This window comes from Patella vulgata, chromosome 6 (assembly GCF_932274485.2).
Source record: "Patella vulgata chromosome 6, xgPatVulg1.2, whole genome shotgun sequence".
Lineage (NCBI taxonomy): Eukaryota > Metazoa > Mollusca > Gastropoda > Patellidae > Patella > Patella vulgata.
This window is the reverse complement of record NC_065884.2, coordinates 13,437,265-13,453,236: the sequence shown is the minus strand read 5'-3', so window position 1 is coordinate 13,453,236 and position 15,972 is coordinate 13,437,265. Positions and strand designations below refer to the sequence as shown.

At 36.3% G+C, this 15,972-nt stretch overlaps 1 protein-coding gene across 5 annotated transcripts in view; it reads left to right on the top strand.

The window, feature by feature from the left end:
- Window positions 1–15,972, top strand: part of LOC126823403 (muscle M-line assembly protein unc-89) — an 80,742-nt gene that overhangs the window by 58,381 nt on the left and 6,389 nt on the right. For 2 of the 5 annotated variants that reach the window (XM_050552220.2, XM_050552221.2), the window contains exons 8-20: window positions 662–765; window positions 1,220–1,397; window positions 2,505–2,797; window positions 3,212–3,326; window positions 3,739–3,842; window positions 4,857–5,037; window positions 7,184–7,624; window positions 7,962–8,065; window positions 8,501–8,696; window positions 11,179–11,484; window positions 13,164–13,445; window positions 13,941–14,037; window positions 14,404–14,525. In XM_050552220.2, coding sequence (XP_050408177.1) covers window positions 662–765; window positions 1,220–1,397; window positions 2,505–2,797; window positions 3,212–3,326; window positions 3,739–3,842; window positions 4,857–5,037; window positions 7,184–7,624; window positions 7,962–8,065; window positions 8,501–8,696; window positions 11,179–11,484; window positions 13,164–13,445; window positions 13,941–14,037; window positions 14,404–14,525 — 2,523 coding nt within the window. The remainder of the gene's footprint in view (window positions 1–661; window positions 766–1,219; window positions 1,398–2,504; window positions 2,798–3,211; window positions 3,327–3,738; window positions 3,843–4,856; window positions 5,038–7,183; window positions 7,625–7,961; window positions 8,066–8,500; window positions 8,697–11,178; window positions 11,485–13,163; window positions 13,446–13,940; window positions 14,038–14,403; window positions 14,526–15,972) is intronic. The other 3 variants (XM_050552223.2, XM_050552224.2, XM_050552225.2) reach the window with 3 other exon arrangements.

Below are 15,972 nucleotides of genomic sequence, written 5' to 3'. Positions count from 1 at the left end.
ATCAACACCCTACTTAAACCCCATATATCACCGCTTTGTAATAAATACAAGATCGTCCCCGAAATAAATAAACTGGCACTTCAATGAGATAATGGCCAAAATCAAATAATAAAGTATAAATTGATCGATGACGTGAGTAATGATCAATTAAAGCCTCCATTTCTAATAATAATTATGAATTTTCTGTGTGTCTATCATCACTATACACCATGGTGGTAAAAACGGTATTATCACGATAATATATGTTGCGTTTGTCATGATGGTGAAAAACGATTTCGATTCTATACAGTTAATCATGATGGTAAAAACGGTATCACCCCCTGTAGTTAATCATGATACTAAAAAAACCAGTATCATTCTTTGCAGTTAGTCATGATGGTAAAAAAGGGTACATTCCTCTGTAGTTAATCATGATACTAAAAACGACACATCCTTTTGCAGTTAATCATAATGGTAAAAACGGTATCACTCCTCTGCAGTTAATCGTGATGGTAAAAACGGTATCACCCCGCTGCAGTTAATCGTGATGGTATAATCGGTACACTCCTCTGCATTTAATTGGTACACCCCTTCGCATTTAATGGTGATGGTAAAAACTGCAACGCTCATAAATACCCCAAGATGTATACATACTAATGTGTTTTACTATTTGATGTTTTAGTCCTTGGTGAACAATTTGTTGCTGAACCCGAAAGTCAAGTTGTAGGTACTGATGGTTCTGTTACCATGGCATGTGGAGCACCAAAATCAAAGCCACCAGCAGAAGTAAGTAATGGCTAGAAAACTAATGATATCACTGTTTCATTAATATGATTATAACGCTGAATACTTAACTGAGAAACCAGGTAATTTTTTTCTATTTGAGAAGCTGATGAAAACCCAAAGGGTTGCAAGTACTGTACACCCATGACGCGAAGCTTACCCATCACTGAGCTCATGTCTCTGTTGAGATGCCTTTGTTTTTTGGGTCAGGTACTGGTCCCAAAACGCTAGCCATTCCTCTTGTTCTTCGAAACACCCAACCCTCCGCCAATTGATTTACGGTCGACCAGAATCTTGGCTTGGTGGTTTCGTTGACAATATTTGTGCATCGATTGACGGAGTGAAATTCCACGATCCCTGCGATGACGTTACACTCGGTTACCTATTCATAGTATGCCCGCGGTACATATACTCTGTAGAAAAAGTCTTCAACGTTTATTGTTTGTTTTGTTTGTAGATTAGATGGTATTTTAACGGTGAGGAAATTGATACTAGAAGTGGTTATTATGTAGTAGATGAAGATGGTAGTCTCACTATTGAATCTGCATCTATAAGTAATGGTGGTGATTACCAGTGCTCGGCTTCCAATGTAGCTGGTGTTAGATACAGTGGAAACGCTAGACTTACAGTAGAAGGTAATTCGATACAAGCTATTTGTTCGCAGTATTATGAATCGCAACACCACCTAACCATAGTGGACATATTGATGTGGGGGGATCTGGAGGACCCGGATAAAACCCACGAGGTTGGACTGGCCGCATTTCTTGTCATGCACAAGCGGTAAATCGAAGCCACACCACTGGACTCAATGACAAACCTTATGATCTGAAATGAAATGAAATGAAATGGGGTTTAACGTCCTACTGTTAGGCTCCGAACTGGCCAAATGAAGACGGGCATACACCATACAGTGTGCTATGAGGGAAATTTTGCCCGGACAGCGGCACTACGGCCTACTCTTATATCGAATTTCAACTGTCAAGGGATCTTTTACGTGCAGGCCAATGTGTACACGGGACCTCGGTTTTTCGTCTCATCCGAATGACTAGACAGCTGTCCTTGTCAGGCCCTTCGCCCTGCATCACTGACAAGGGGGAACCACGCCGGAAAATCTGGATGAACTTTCTCGGCCAATGCAGGGATCGAACACCCAACCTCCAGGCTAGCGCCTTACCCACTTAGCCACCGTCGGACCCCCCTTGATGACTTGAAGAGAGAGAGAGAGAAATGGGGTTTAACGTCCACTCGACACAAACTAGGTCATTTCGGGACTAACATATGGTTTAATTTTATTTACATAATTCGCTTGCGCGTAGGGGTCTTTAGCAGTGGGAGGAAACCGGATGATGACTTGAATAATGACGAGATAAACTACTGATAGATCGAACGAGCCTTAAAATTATCGATTTATACGTTGATGACAATCTGTCTTCGTTGAAACTGTAGGTCCATATATATAAAGCCAGTGGTGAGATGTAACCGAGGGTGTGTAAGTTTAAACTAAAGCTAGTAAATTGAATCTTGATTCACCACGTAATTTGTTTCTTCTTTGATTTTATCCCCAAGGGACCACATTGAAATGATATTATAATTATCGTGTGACTAAAATTAGTAAATAGGATTTTGACCCACCAAGTAGTAAATAGGATTTTGACCCACCAAGTAAGCCTTTCTTTGACCTTAGTACCAAGGGTTCGCTTTGAATGATTACCAGGCATTAAGTTACCCCTTTGATATTTCAGATGGTTTTGTTAAACCAAGAGTCGAGGTTACCCGACCACCACCAACTAGACCTGTTGCTAGACCAGAACCAACAACTCCCGGAAGAGCTCCCGGGGAAGCTTACTTCAGCACTCCTCTAGAACCTGTATATTATATGGCTCAAGGCAGGGATGTGCCTATTACTTGTGGTGTTAAAAACGCTGATATGGTCACCTTCAGATGTAACAGACGTCGTTACGACCCAAAAGAAATTGAAAGCAAACAGACGTACAACAGAGCTGTAGGAAAATTTGACATTGAAGCAACTATTACAGTAAGTGTTATTATTATAATCAGTGCCAGGTTTACCTACAGCCTAAGCAAGCTCAACCACAGGAGCTCAAGTAAACATATTGCCCAGTCTCTAGAACAGTGCTTCCCAACGTCTTTATGACAACGCTACACCTTGGAACACATGAAAAGATAGCGGCACAACTGGCTAAATATATATGAAAAATATCTGAATTTTGCGAAATAAAAACATGGTAAGTCAGAGACTAGTCATAGACACATAGAATGACTCAAACTAAATGAAGAAAAATCACAGCTATGAACTTATCAGTGAATACTCAATTGGAATCACGTGTTTTGTCATGTTTTCTTAGTGCAACGTTCAAAATTTCGGTGTGCCGCGGCACACTGGTTGAGAATCACTGCTCTAGAATTTTATGAAATTCTGTCGTTTTAGGTTACCGCTGATGATCTGAAGAGTGAAGAATATGCTTGTATTTGTACAATGTGGTATACTGTTAGTGGTAATTGGGAGAGGGAAGAAAGTCCTGAAGCAAAAGTAGAGAGAGCTTGTAAGTCAAATAACACCTATTTGGCTTAACTTGTTTGACCCGCTTACCTGTTCCGTCCGTCTTCGATGACCTTTCTTAGTTTAAAATATTGCCATAATTACTGCATCACAATTATACCTTCGGTCACAAAAAACAAATAAATTGGTTGAGATAAGACGTGTAATAACCCGTTGACCGAGAATTAGCTAGTTCTATCTAATATTTTTCTATATTTCTGTCCCATTTAGAGATATTGATCTTGTTTTCATGTATCTAACATGGGTCGATACCAGTATCCTTAATAACTGATAGAAATATAGAATCCCAAAACACTGTCCTTTGTTTTATAATGTGTTGGGATAGAACTTGCTGATTTGCATTTATGCTGCATGAAACATCAGAAATAAACATGTTTACTTTGAAAATCTTCCAGTTATTGAAGACGAATTCGCCATGGAACCAGTGGACACACAGGTTCAAATGGGAGTACCAGCAGAACTCATGTGCACACCACCATTCGGAGGTCCTGAACCTGAGGTAGTTTTTCTTGTATTTGTTTGGGTGGAGATCATTTGCTGACCGATACATGTCATCTATTTTATGCAATACGCTGAGAGGGCGATAATATGGCTTGCTTTTAGATCCTTTTTTCAACTATCAGAAGATCTATAGCGTAATGCCAATAGTATACACGGAATCTAGACTTTTCGTCCTATCCAAACGACTAGACGCTTCCATGTCAGATTCTAAAACCATAACGAGAAACGAGGTTTTATAAACTCGTAAGATTTACTCGACCAAGACCGAGATCGAACCCGGACCTTCTGGATACTATACTCGCCGGATCCACCGTGGTTCCGCTCTAAATAGTTTGTTATACTTTTGTATTTAAATCACTAGGCTACTGACTTTCTTGGTTGGACTTTGGCCCAGAGGATGTCGATTCGGCCTTGGTTTCACCTCGTGAACAATACTGAACAGGTTTATCTTTTCTGGAGCACGAGAAACTACTTCTCTTTCGTGCAGCTCTAATGAAATAGGATTTAACGTCCCACTCTTCTGCTCCGACTGGGCTAATAAAGACAGAGTTAAATAAGATAAGAAATACGTTTCTTGTACAGTTTTAGAGCGAACATGTCGGTCGTTCTGATTTTAAAGATTTTAGAATTATTATATTTGCAAGGTAAATAATATTGGAACTGAACAGTGCTCTGTGATTCAGACATAACAAGTGGAATGAAGTTTAACGTTTTACTTTTCTGCCCCTGGCTGGACTATACAAGAAGGGTGTGGGGGGGGGGGGGTACACCACACAGTATGCTGTGAAGAACACTTCACCCGGACAGGGTCTTTTTACGCACACGGGATCTGGTTGTTTCCGTCCCCATCCGAACGACTAGACAGGCCATCCGTCCTGCACCATCGACAAGGGGAAATCACTCTGGAAATGGAAAATCCTGAGAATCATTCTCGGCCAAAACACCGGAAGGGAACCAAATACCATTTGTTTAGCGAGCTAGCGTCTTACTCCTTGCCATGCTTCTGTTACAGGTATCTTGGTTAAAGGATGGTGTGAGAGTTGATACATCTCGTGATAGGAATATTGAGATCAGTATAACCGGAAGTTTAATTATTAATGATATGAGCCAACGATATGTTGGTCGATATGTCTGTGTTGCTACAAACACAGCTGGTACTAGGCAAACCCCACCTGCTGCCTTAACAACATTCGGTAAGATATGTTTGTCGTATTCTGTCTGGGTATTAAATAAAATGGAGTTTGGCGTCCTACTTTTCTTGATATTGGAGTAATAAATATAAATGGGGTTTGAAGTGTATGAAAATTCACAGGCACTTGAAGGAATTAAAATAAAACTTCTTACTCCTGCTTGACTATATATTACAGTAATAACAAAGTGTATCAGCCGCCATAATGTTTTGACTCGCATCCAATAGTACCTTGCTATTCGAATAGCATCTACGTACTATTGCCCTAATTTTGGATATAGGAATTTTAGCAATTTAAGAAATATATGCAGATTGTTAGCAAATGGAAATACTAATACTATACAAGATTTGTTGATATGGGAAGAAAGTTATTGCGGTTGATGACGTTGAAATGTTTTGAAATGCATGAACCGTTCGTCGTTCCTTAAATTCTCCTTAAATTAATCACCTTTATTATTAGAATTACTAAGAATCTTCGACATTGTGCTACACTGTAAAAAATATCTGTTTTTAAAATCCCTATTTTTTGTTATTTGAAGGGAATTATCCGTATTGTCACAGAAATATCTGTGATTTGAGGTAAAAAAATTCGTATTTTTACGTATTTTTACACACTTTTCAGTATATAAGCTGATAGAAACTGTTTATTAACAATATAAATCGTATCATTAATCAAAAGACCTGTAATATTCCAGAATAACTTGTATATTAACGGCACTGTTCTGTTAAATCACATAGTTATTCTCTTGGATTCGGTTAATGCATGCGCGTCGCAGACTTAACTTATGGCGGTTAATGTTTGAATGTGAATGTGTGCTGACCATGCAGAATAATGAACAGGAGGAAACCAACAATAAGATGTGAAGGTAAGTCTTCCTTATAATATGTATGTGTGAAGGCAAATCTACAGCATAGGTAGATACTGAGTATGTTATTGGGTTTAAAAACACAGCCTCTGTACTGTCTGTTCAGTTTGCTGCTTTTTTATGTTTAGAATCTATGATTAATACACATAGTGGCCATGCAAATGTATGTTGTATTGTGAATTTGAAATCGGCCATGTAAACAATATTAAAGTGTAAGAAACGCGATGGTTCAGAGAATATGATGCTGGATTATTAACCATTAGCCAAGAAAGCTACCCGTGTTTATTTTGCAACTTACCCAGTTAACACCTTTTGATTTCATGGCCTGTATGTGTTTCATCATTTTATTTCAGATTTGTATTGAAGGTAACAAAATTTGCAAGAAGATGAAAAGACGCCAGAAAGTCGTAAACCTGACCGTCAGAAATCACAAAATTTGAAGCCATTCATGATTTCTTGCTTTTAATTTCTGTTCATTTTTATTTTTTTGTACATGCATGACTGAAAAATTACCTTTACAAAAAATAAGTTATTATTTACAATGATTTTGTTTTATATTTAACCCAAATAATTATGTTAAAGAACAGAAAATCTTCTGGCAGAAGCCCTAATCTAACAGGGAATAATTCTGTAAACCAACAGAAAAAGTTCTGGCAGCTGGTTTACCAAATTTTTTCTCTATATATTCTCTGTAAAAAAAAACAGAATAAAAGTAACAGAAAAAAAAATTCTGGTAAACCAGCTGCCAGAACTTTTTATGGTTTCTAACAGAATTATTTCTTACAGTGTGGCCTCGCCCAAAAGACAGACATTCTCAATGATTTAACAAATTAGAGGGGCCACTATGCTGTTGTGGCCACCGGGCAACTGCCCAACGTGCCCATGTGTAAAGACGGCCCTGATAGAAAATACTATCTTGATATTGGGACATTACGTGTTTTCATTTATAATATAGGATATCGGGATATCTATTTTAGCCAAGACTTATAGAAATACTATAACAAAATCGTATTGATATGAAAAGCACATTATTGTGTTGATAATGTTTTACTCCAAATTAAGAACTGTTAGCAAATGCTCTAATAAATGCACAGCAAGCAGGAGACGAAATCTTGTTGCCATGAGAAGCGCTTTATTGCGGTTGGTGATTTTAAAATTATGTAATAAAATAAAATGGGGTTTAACGTCCTACTGTTTTGTTCCGAACTGGGCTAATGAAGACGGTTTTAAAATTCAAATGAAGTGCTCCTTTGCAGAGTGTTACAAAATGCTCTTGTTTTTCAGCTGCCGTCACGGAACCCATAACTGAATCGATCTTAGTTGATGGTGCCTCTACTGCTGAACCAGAATACTATACACCATCTGAAATCGAACCATCTAGTGAACCTGAGACGGAAATTGGACACACTGTCCACCCAATGTTCACCGAGCAACCAAAGAGCATGTACTACATCGTCAGGGGCCAGTCCATCACCATTACCTGTGCTGCTAAAAACGTAGACAGAATCACATTTAGATGCAGCGGATTCATCGTTCCGGATTATCGGTATGAAAACAATGCTGTTGAATCAGGAGATGTTATTAGTGTATCCTTGGATTTAAACAGAGAAGATGCTGAAGGATTTACTGATGATAACACTTGCGTATGTGATGGTCATTACTTTCCTTATGGAGCTGCAACTGAAGAACTTATTTCTAGTAACCCCGGATACATTAATTTAGCATGTAAGCATCCGTTTTATACGTTTTTATATCACCCCTCTCTGGATGCCGATAATTATTTACACACCTTGCTAAAATTATTTATGTCAGTGAGAGGAAGCATCCTATTGATTTTGGATAATTGGTAACAGATTTATTTCCCATGATGAAGCTGGACAATCAAGATAAACTTTTAACCCCGGCGCGACAAACTTTATCTCGAGTTAGGACGACTTGGTCAGTCTAGCGGTGTGTTTGATTGTCTAGCAGCCTACGTCAACAGATCCCATCCCTGAATAATAAATGTATATAAATCTACAACGTAAATTTTAAGTCATGTTAGTGTTTGGTTAAATTTCAGACCTAAAGAGACGATTCCAGAAGAACCCAGAAAACACAAAAAGCATGGCTGGTGTAATGGCAGCCCTATCGTGTACTCCACCAGAAGCCGTTCCAGCTGCCAAGGTAAGTACTGGGTAATTTTACATCTGCGCCTTTGCATTAAAATTCGTATTTCCTTATGTACAATATTCGGACTATACTATATACCGGAAAAACACCGAAAAACACCGGGTTACCTATTTAGAGTGTTCTCCGGTATTTAGTGCGTTTTTCGGTATTTAATGTTTTTCCGGTGTTTTCCGGTATTCAGTATAACATGGTGTTTTCCGGTAGTTTTCTGGTGTTTTCCGTAGTTTTCTGGGTTTTTTTCCGGTGATTACCGGTGTTTTCCGGTAATATCCGGTATAGTATTGTTGCAATATTCAATACTGTTAATAGTGACCAAATTGTTCCTAGGTGTAAATTTAATATGTTGTCTACAGAAATTCATTTGGTGATTAATTTGAGCAAACATTAGGGCGAGATGGAATTGAATATCGAAGTTTTATAATACTTCAGGTATACTGGACATTTAATGGAGTCAGAATTGACATGGATGCTATTGCCAATATTGTGATGCCACCAGATAACTCTTTGGTGTTGATAAACCCAACTAGGGAAAACACTGGTGATTATGCTTGTGTTGCTGAAAATGTTGCTGGTCGGAGAGTTAGTAATACTGCTACATTAACTGTAGAAGAAGCCACTGGTGGAGGTGAGTCGTCTAAACTCGAATACAAGTCGTTATAAATCTCAACACATACTATGTAGTTTATTTAGACATTTATAAGTTTTTTAATTCCCAGACGAAACGACACCGACAAGACTTGAGCTAAAACGGTCCAGTTGTTAATACAAATTTGATTATCGGTACTACATCCAGAGGTGGATCCAAGAAGATATATAAGAAAATTGCGATTTTGCCACACTTTACGTACGTTCAAAATAACTCCAAATATATAATACATACATACTAGAATGTGTAGTGTTCTGATGATAAACAAAACGGAGACCTCCAAACTAACTTATATATATGATGGTGTTCTTGATGTTACAGCTTAGATTGCTTCAATATTGAAGTGACCTACCTCTAAATTAATAGCTCAAACAATATTTCATCCCCCAAACCTTTCAAGAAATACACATAATTACAAATATAGATATCGATGAAGGAGTTCTTGGCGGGCTACTAGCTGGTAAACCTTTGGATGCTCCAATAGTGACATGAACCACATCCAAATGAATAGCTCAAATATATATATACCGATGAAGGAGTTCATGGCGAGCTACTAGCTGGTAAACCTTTGGGTGCTCCAATAGTGACATGAGCCACATCCAAATGAATAGCTCAAAGCACATTTCACCCTAAGAAAATACACATAATATGTTGTTGGGATTTGCGACCTTTGTTTTAATTTTTGCATGGTATTTTTATACTGTTAATGTCCAACTACTTGTTTGAATGATTACTTTAACTTTCCACCTAAAGACTTTATGAAATCCCTTGCCCCGGTTACACCAAATTGCGGAAGTTATATACTAGCCGTTCTATCCAAAAGGAGATTTTAAATTAAAAAAAAATATCTAATTAGTTTTTTGTGGTGTTGATTGACGTTCTTCTTTCGTTTTCGTTTATACACACATATATATATATAGAACTATTTATAGAATTATACGTATATATATATATTTATACATAGACTCTTACTTATAATAGAACTCTCTTGTTGTGCTGTTATTGTGTGGATAGATCTCCTTTTGTGCGTTTCTGCAGCAAGTGTTACGTCTTCTCTTTAGCACTCTTTAGCGTTGCGATTAATCACATGGCGCTGCACTGCGCATATTCAAATTAAATTATTAGTGCAATAATTTAGACACAGCTACCCATTTTAAGAGACCCCCTTTAATAGAGAGTGAACTAAATTTGTTTTAGCATTTTCTTTTTTTTTGTACTGGTTCTTGTTGTTTTTTGATAAAGCAAGGTGATAATGACTGACATTGAGGTATTGGCTATACATTTTTTATAAACTTGAATTAGATTTACTGACTGTTTGGATTCTGGACTTCTAACGGTGGACTACACTAACTCTACTGATAGTGGGCTTTGGATCAATTTTAAATAAACACTATTTTGGATAACTGAATTGCCATGTTTTGGTTCCAATGATCGAAAGTTCTATCAGATCAGCTCTATCACAAATATGGTATCAGAATCGTTTTTAATATTTAAAGCTGGTGTCAGCTGTTAACCTAATATGCGTCAACCTGTGGATTAAGACCACATGGCTTAATGCGACTGGATAATAAATAACATGGGTCAAGAATTGTTGGATCCCCCATTAGTTAAATCGTATACATAAAATCACACCCACGAGCCCCTATACGAAGCCTGATGGGATTTTTAATAATAGATTGCTTGTATTTATGTCATGGCTTAAAAATGATAAACGAGAAGTCACTATCGCATCCCTCAAGGTTAGGCAGGAGATTGCCCTCCACAGACGGTTTACATATTCATTCCAATTGATTGACAGTTGTAAGATAGGGCCAGGGTTACGGTTAGAGTGAGGGTCAAGGCGCGGTAACCGTCTTAGTTACCTCCTTGCTAATACATTAATATTCATCTCGCATTCGTCGATAAACGATGGCTTGCGTTGATTGCGACTGACGGGGCTCAAGGGTTCAAAATCTTTTGTTCTAGAATATGTAGCTGTCCGTTGATTTGCATGTGTCGCGCGAACACCAGACCTGTCCTTGATCACTTACGGTTAGTGTCTGGAGAGTTAGTGTAGAGCCACCATAACAATAAGACAATTTACATACCCGGAAAGGAAATGTGATCGTTATCACAAGGATAAATCTGATACATATGTCTGTTTTAAATCCCTGACTAAACCTTTTTAAGTACTTGACATGTCGTCACAATTCCAAGATGGCTACGATGACGTCATACTCGGTTCCCGCTCCAAAACACTGTATAAAACTCAGACTAAACCGTTTATCACCTTGTTTTGTTATGTGTTGTTTTTTTTCAATGTGCAGTAGTTGGCCTAAGCACTGTACTTATCATCACTCTTACCAATAAAACTCATAATGTAAAAAAAAATCCCCAACAGTTTTTGTATATTTTGTGAAAAAACACATTTAGACTTTTTTCTCTCCCTTAACACTGTCTTTATATCTTGATCCTTGAACAGTAGTCGTTATTCCGGATGTAGTTCCAACATACCCAGAAACCACAAGTGAACCGGAAGTTGAAGTAGATGCAGAACCCGCTGTTACAACAGAACCGGAACCAGAACCCGAGCCTAAACCGGAACCGGAACCGACACCCGAATCGGAACCGGAAAAAGAGACATATAAGACAACTGACGGTAGCCACACACACGCAGTAGAATATACTACTGCGTTACCAGAAATAATGGAAGAATATTTGACAACAGAGACCATTATGGGTAATGAGATTGGAGTGGAATTAGAAACCGGAGAAGCCATGGAATCAGGTAGTTCATCCAATCCAGCTTCATCGACTCGTCTTCAGCTTAATAGTTCAATCCATTCATATTTCTCATTTATATTAAATAAATTTAAAGATTTAATTATAGACAATTTTTCTAAGGTGTAAATTTTAGATGTTATATTTGTATAAAAGTAATGTAATTTAAGAATCATCGTTAAGGTATATGTGTTGTACATATTAAACATACCCATTCCCTGCTGTGTCAATGTGAACCATGTTAGATGTGCATTTTCCAGGTATACTTATTGTGACCAACTTAAATTTTGCTCTTTGGGTTTAATTTGGAATGAAAAAGATATTGTAGTTGATAAAGTAATAGAGCAAGAATCAAGGGACACAATCCGTATACCTTGGCTAAAAAAAGAGCGCCGAACACGCAGCTCCTGCTTTCAGCTCCGCTTCTTTATTGTTTTTGTTTATTATGTTTTATTTTTTGTTTATTTATACATTATGTTGTCTTTTTTTACCTCTGTTTATTTATTTTTATTTTTTTATTTTATTAAAACATACTTATTTAGAATGATGTCATATTTTCTTATAGTGCATGGGTTTTAGTCCTCTATTTTTACTTATGTTGCATACATCATCGCATGCGCATGGTTAATTTGTATCTCAGACTACACTATTAGAATTAAGCGGATTATTATTTTTTTTCATCTAAGACTCTAGAGTTTCAAAGAGTTAATAATTAAGGAATCTTACTAACCGAAACTTAATTATATAAAGACAACATTTATTAAGCTTATAAATACAAATATTGATAGAATTTAAGCCAAAGAAACAATTTATACTTTCGTGAATTGGTTTATTTTAGTTTTTAAAAAATATATGGTATATAACCATACAAAATATCTGTCGATATATTCGATTTTTAAAAATCTTAATTGACCGTTATAAGTCTTTAGACAAGTTAGCTAATTTTAATATCATTATACCCAGACAATAGGGGGTGACAAACAATTTATACTCATATTTTCGTGAAACTGTTTATTATTTTTTTTAAATATACTATGATATATGGTAATCGTTATTTATCGGAATATTCAAAATATCTAGCGACATTTAAAATCCTATTTTATCTTTACCAATATTTCAAAATGTTAGCTAATTTTAGGCATCATTAAAAGACAAAAGCGAAATATAATAATTCATTCTGAAATGTTCAGATTAATAGAGTAAACTTAGAATCATTCCAGCATAGGTTTTGATCATTGTACACTGCTTGCCTTTCTGTTGTACGGTAGCTTTATATCGATAAAACTCTCAAGGCACATACACCCTAAAAGCTTTCTATGTCTCTTAAATGGTTGTTATATATTGTGTATCTGTTTTATGTGCACTCTTTTCTCTTCATATTGCCCTTTTTTTCTGACCAAAATATTAAATTCAAAAACTCTCAAAACACAAGGAAGGGAAAATGCACATGCATTCATGCATCTTTTCTTTAATTTTATGTTAAGCATTACTATCAGATCATTCGTTATTAACAGCTTCTTGTAAATAAAGATTTTCTCATTAATTAACGGTATAGTTTCATTTCCCTTGTAAACTGCACTTCTTAAAATATTCGCTTCGTGACACCCCGATTAACCACTAACAAACCACTTTCAGTTTGTAACAATCGAATTAAGAAAAGAAATGATTTTTACTCACATTTTCTAGAAAATACAACCGCATCAAAAATGACATCAAAAATGGACGTGGAAGAATCGGTCGTCGATTTGACAACTGACGAATCAGTTGTCGTTAGTGAGGTTGCGGTTACATCTGAACCCCTAGAAATTTTACCCATGACAACCGAAACCATGGAAATCGACGCCATGGTAACCGAAACAATGGATACTGATGACATGACAACAGAGTCCATGGCAATAGACAACAATGTAGATCACGTGGTAACTTCTGATAAAAAAGGAAATAAGGGAAAAAAACGTAAAAATAAACGTAAGTGTGATAAACAGTCAAATCCCAAACAAACACTTAATTTACTTCGATCATCATAAATGTCCTATCATTCTCTCCTGCCTAATATCCTTATAATATATTAAGACAAATTCTATAGAAAATATCAGAATTCTATACCAATAATTAGCAAAGCAAATAGATATGCCAGTGATGTTTCCCTGTTTACATATATATATATATAGATATATTCAGTTTATATCCATTTATTATATATTATATATATATATATATATATATATATATGTACATTATATAGTTATTATTATTATTATTATGCATCGTAAAGTAAGATAAACATAGAAGCATGTTATTTGCATATAATGGCTTAGAATTATATTAAGGTATTAAAGCCCGACATTTGATGATTTATCGAATATTTATAACAGTAATATCTTAAGCTAAATGAATTATCATAATATAGAGATTTTGTCAGTTGTCTATTTTACTAACGATATGTTTTTGGTATTTTTGTAGAGAGGGCAATGTGCCAGGAAAAAATGTCAAGCTGTGGAAATTATTTGGGACAGATGCGACCAGCCGAAGATAGCAGTGACAAAGTTGCTAAATGCCTGTAAGTAATATTATTCCACTGTGGATCCTATTAATTGTTACATCGTTTACGTTAAATCCCATATACAGATGTCTAGTCGTTCTTTTGGGACGAAAACCGAGGTCCCGTGTACACAATGGCGTGCACGTAAAAGATCCCAATCCGGCGTACGGCAGAACAGTAGGACGTTAAACGCCATTTCATTTCTTTTCATTTCTCTCTCAAATAGATACACAAAACCCCACCCCAACAGAATCATTCGAGCACACCAAAAACCAACATGAAAAATATATACAAAAGAACGCCAGCAAAAACAATACTTAGGAGTACATAAATCTTGATGTTTGTCTGGGCAGAGTTTTAATAAAGTGTATGTTTTTATTTCAGAGCTGTCCAGGAATATTCAAATTGTGTTAATAGATATATTGACGAATGTAGAGGTCTCATGACCGATGAAATACTGGACACTATTGAACATACACAAACTAGTTTAATGGAAGACTGTAGAGGTGAGTTTCTGATGTTTTATTCAAATTAAAGATGCATTATGTAAGACCTAAATCTGCCTACTGCAGCTCCCTTTCTGGCTTCAAGTACTATATATATTTTTATTTAAACCGTTATTAACATGACTAGCCAATTACCAACTCTCTAGATCATCGACTGGCCCCGATATTAGGTAGATCAGAACAACGCGGCCTTTTAAGAATTTAACTAACCATAAAATAGATATTTGAGACTTAGTCTCGATTGTCAAGTAGCGTTGCTACGATAAATTTTGGCCAACACTCATAACTTCGCTCAGACTAAAATAATTGGACTGAAATGTTCATTATATACATTTCTCATTATCTATTTTTAAACTATTAAATCAACAACCGCCAGCTCTTTATCTAAATCTAGCATCTTTAATGTAATGTAATGGAGATTAAAGTCTCGTCAAGAACCGCCAGTGGTTCTTAACCCTTTTTTTGCCAACGGCACATCTTGGAACACATGAAAAAATAGAGGCACACATGGCTAAATATGTATGAAAAATATTTGAATTTTGCTAAATCAAAACATGGCAAGTCATAAACGGCATACAACCGTAGACACAGACAGTGGTTTTTCGCATTTTCTAAGTGTGCCGTTCAAAATTTCGCGGCACACTTAGGAATATTTCGCGACACACCTGTGTGCTGCGGCACGGCACACTGGTTGAGAATCGCTGATCTAACATAATGCAGCCTTAACGTAATGTAATGGATATTAAAGTCTCGTCAACAGAATACGTCAGCCAATTTGAAACTAACATATTGCATACAGGTCACAATTCTATGGAATACAATTACTGCTTTTTACTGAGCGACGTTTCGACTAGGCTTCTCTAGTCATTATCAAGCTATGATAAAAATGAAAATATGACAGGACAATATATACATGTACACCACAATGCTAAGTTAATGATGACAAACCAGGGATGTAACTTAATTACGTGTACCTAATGGTAATCTGATTTAATTGTACGCTAATAAGTAATAATACCAATTAACCTAAAAAATTGACTAATTGATTAATGGATAAGTTGTTGTGGAGTATACACAGTGATTAGTGGGTTTTAATAATACAAACGTTGCAAGAAAATGAAAATTGATGAAATGTTATCAACGACCCCTTTCACTGAAATAAATACAAATGGTAAAAGAATAGATTGTTGTGGAGTATTTACAACGATTTGATGAGGGATGTTGTCATTATCAAAACCTCATCAAAGCAGTAATTGTATTCCATAGAATTGTGACCTGTATGCTCTAGTTCAATTACTAAATGCCATTGAAACAGTTTAACATATTGCAATTGTCATTTTAATGGTTACGTGTGCAATGTGTGGTAAGAATTTTGCCCAGACAGCGGCGATTTCGCATATTTAACGATTCTAACATCATACAATTCAAGCCACTGATAAAAATATGT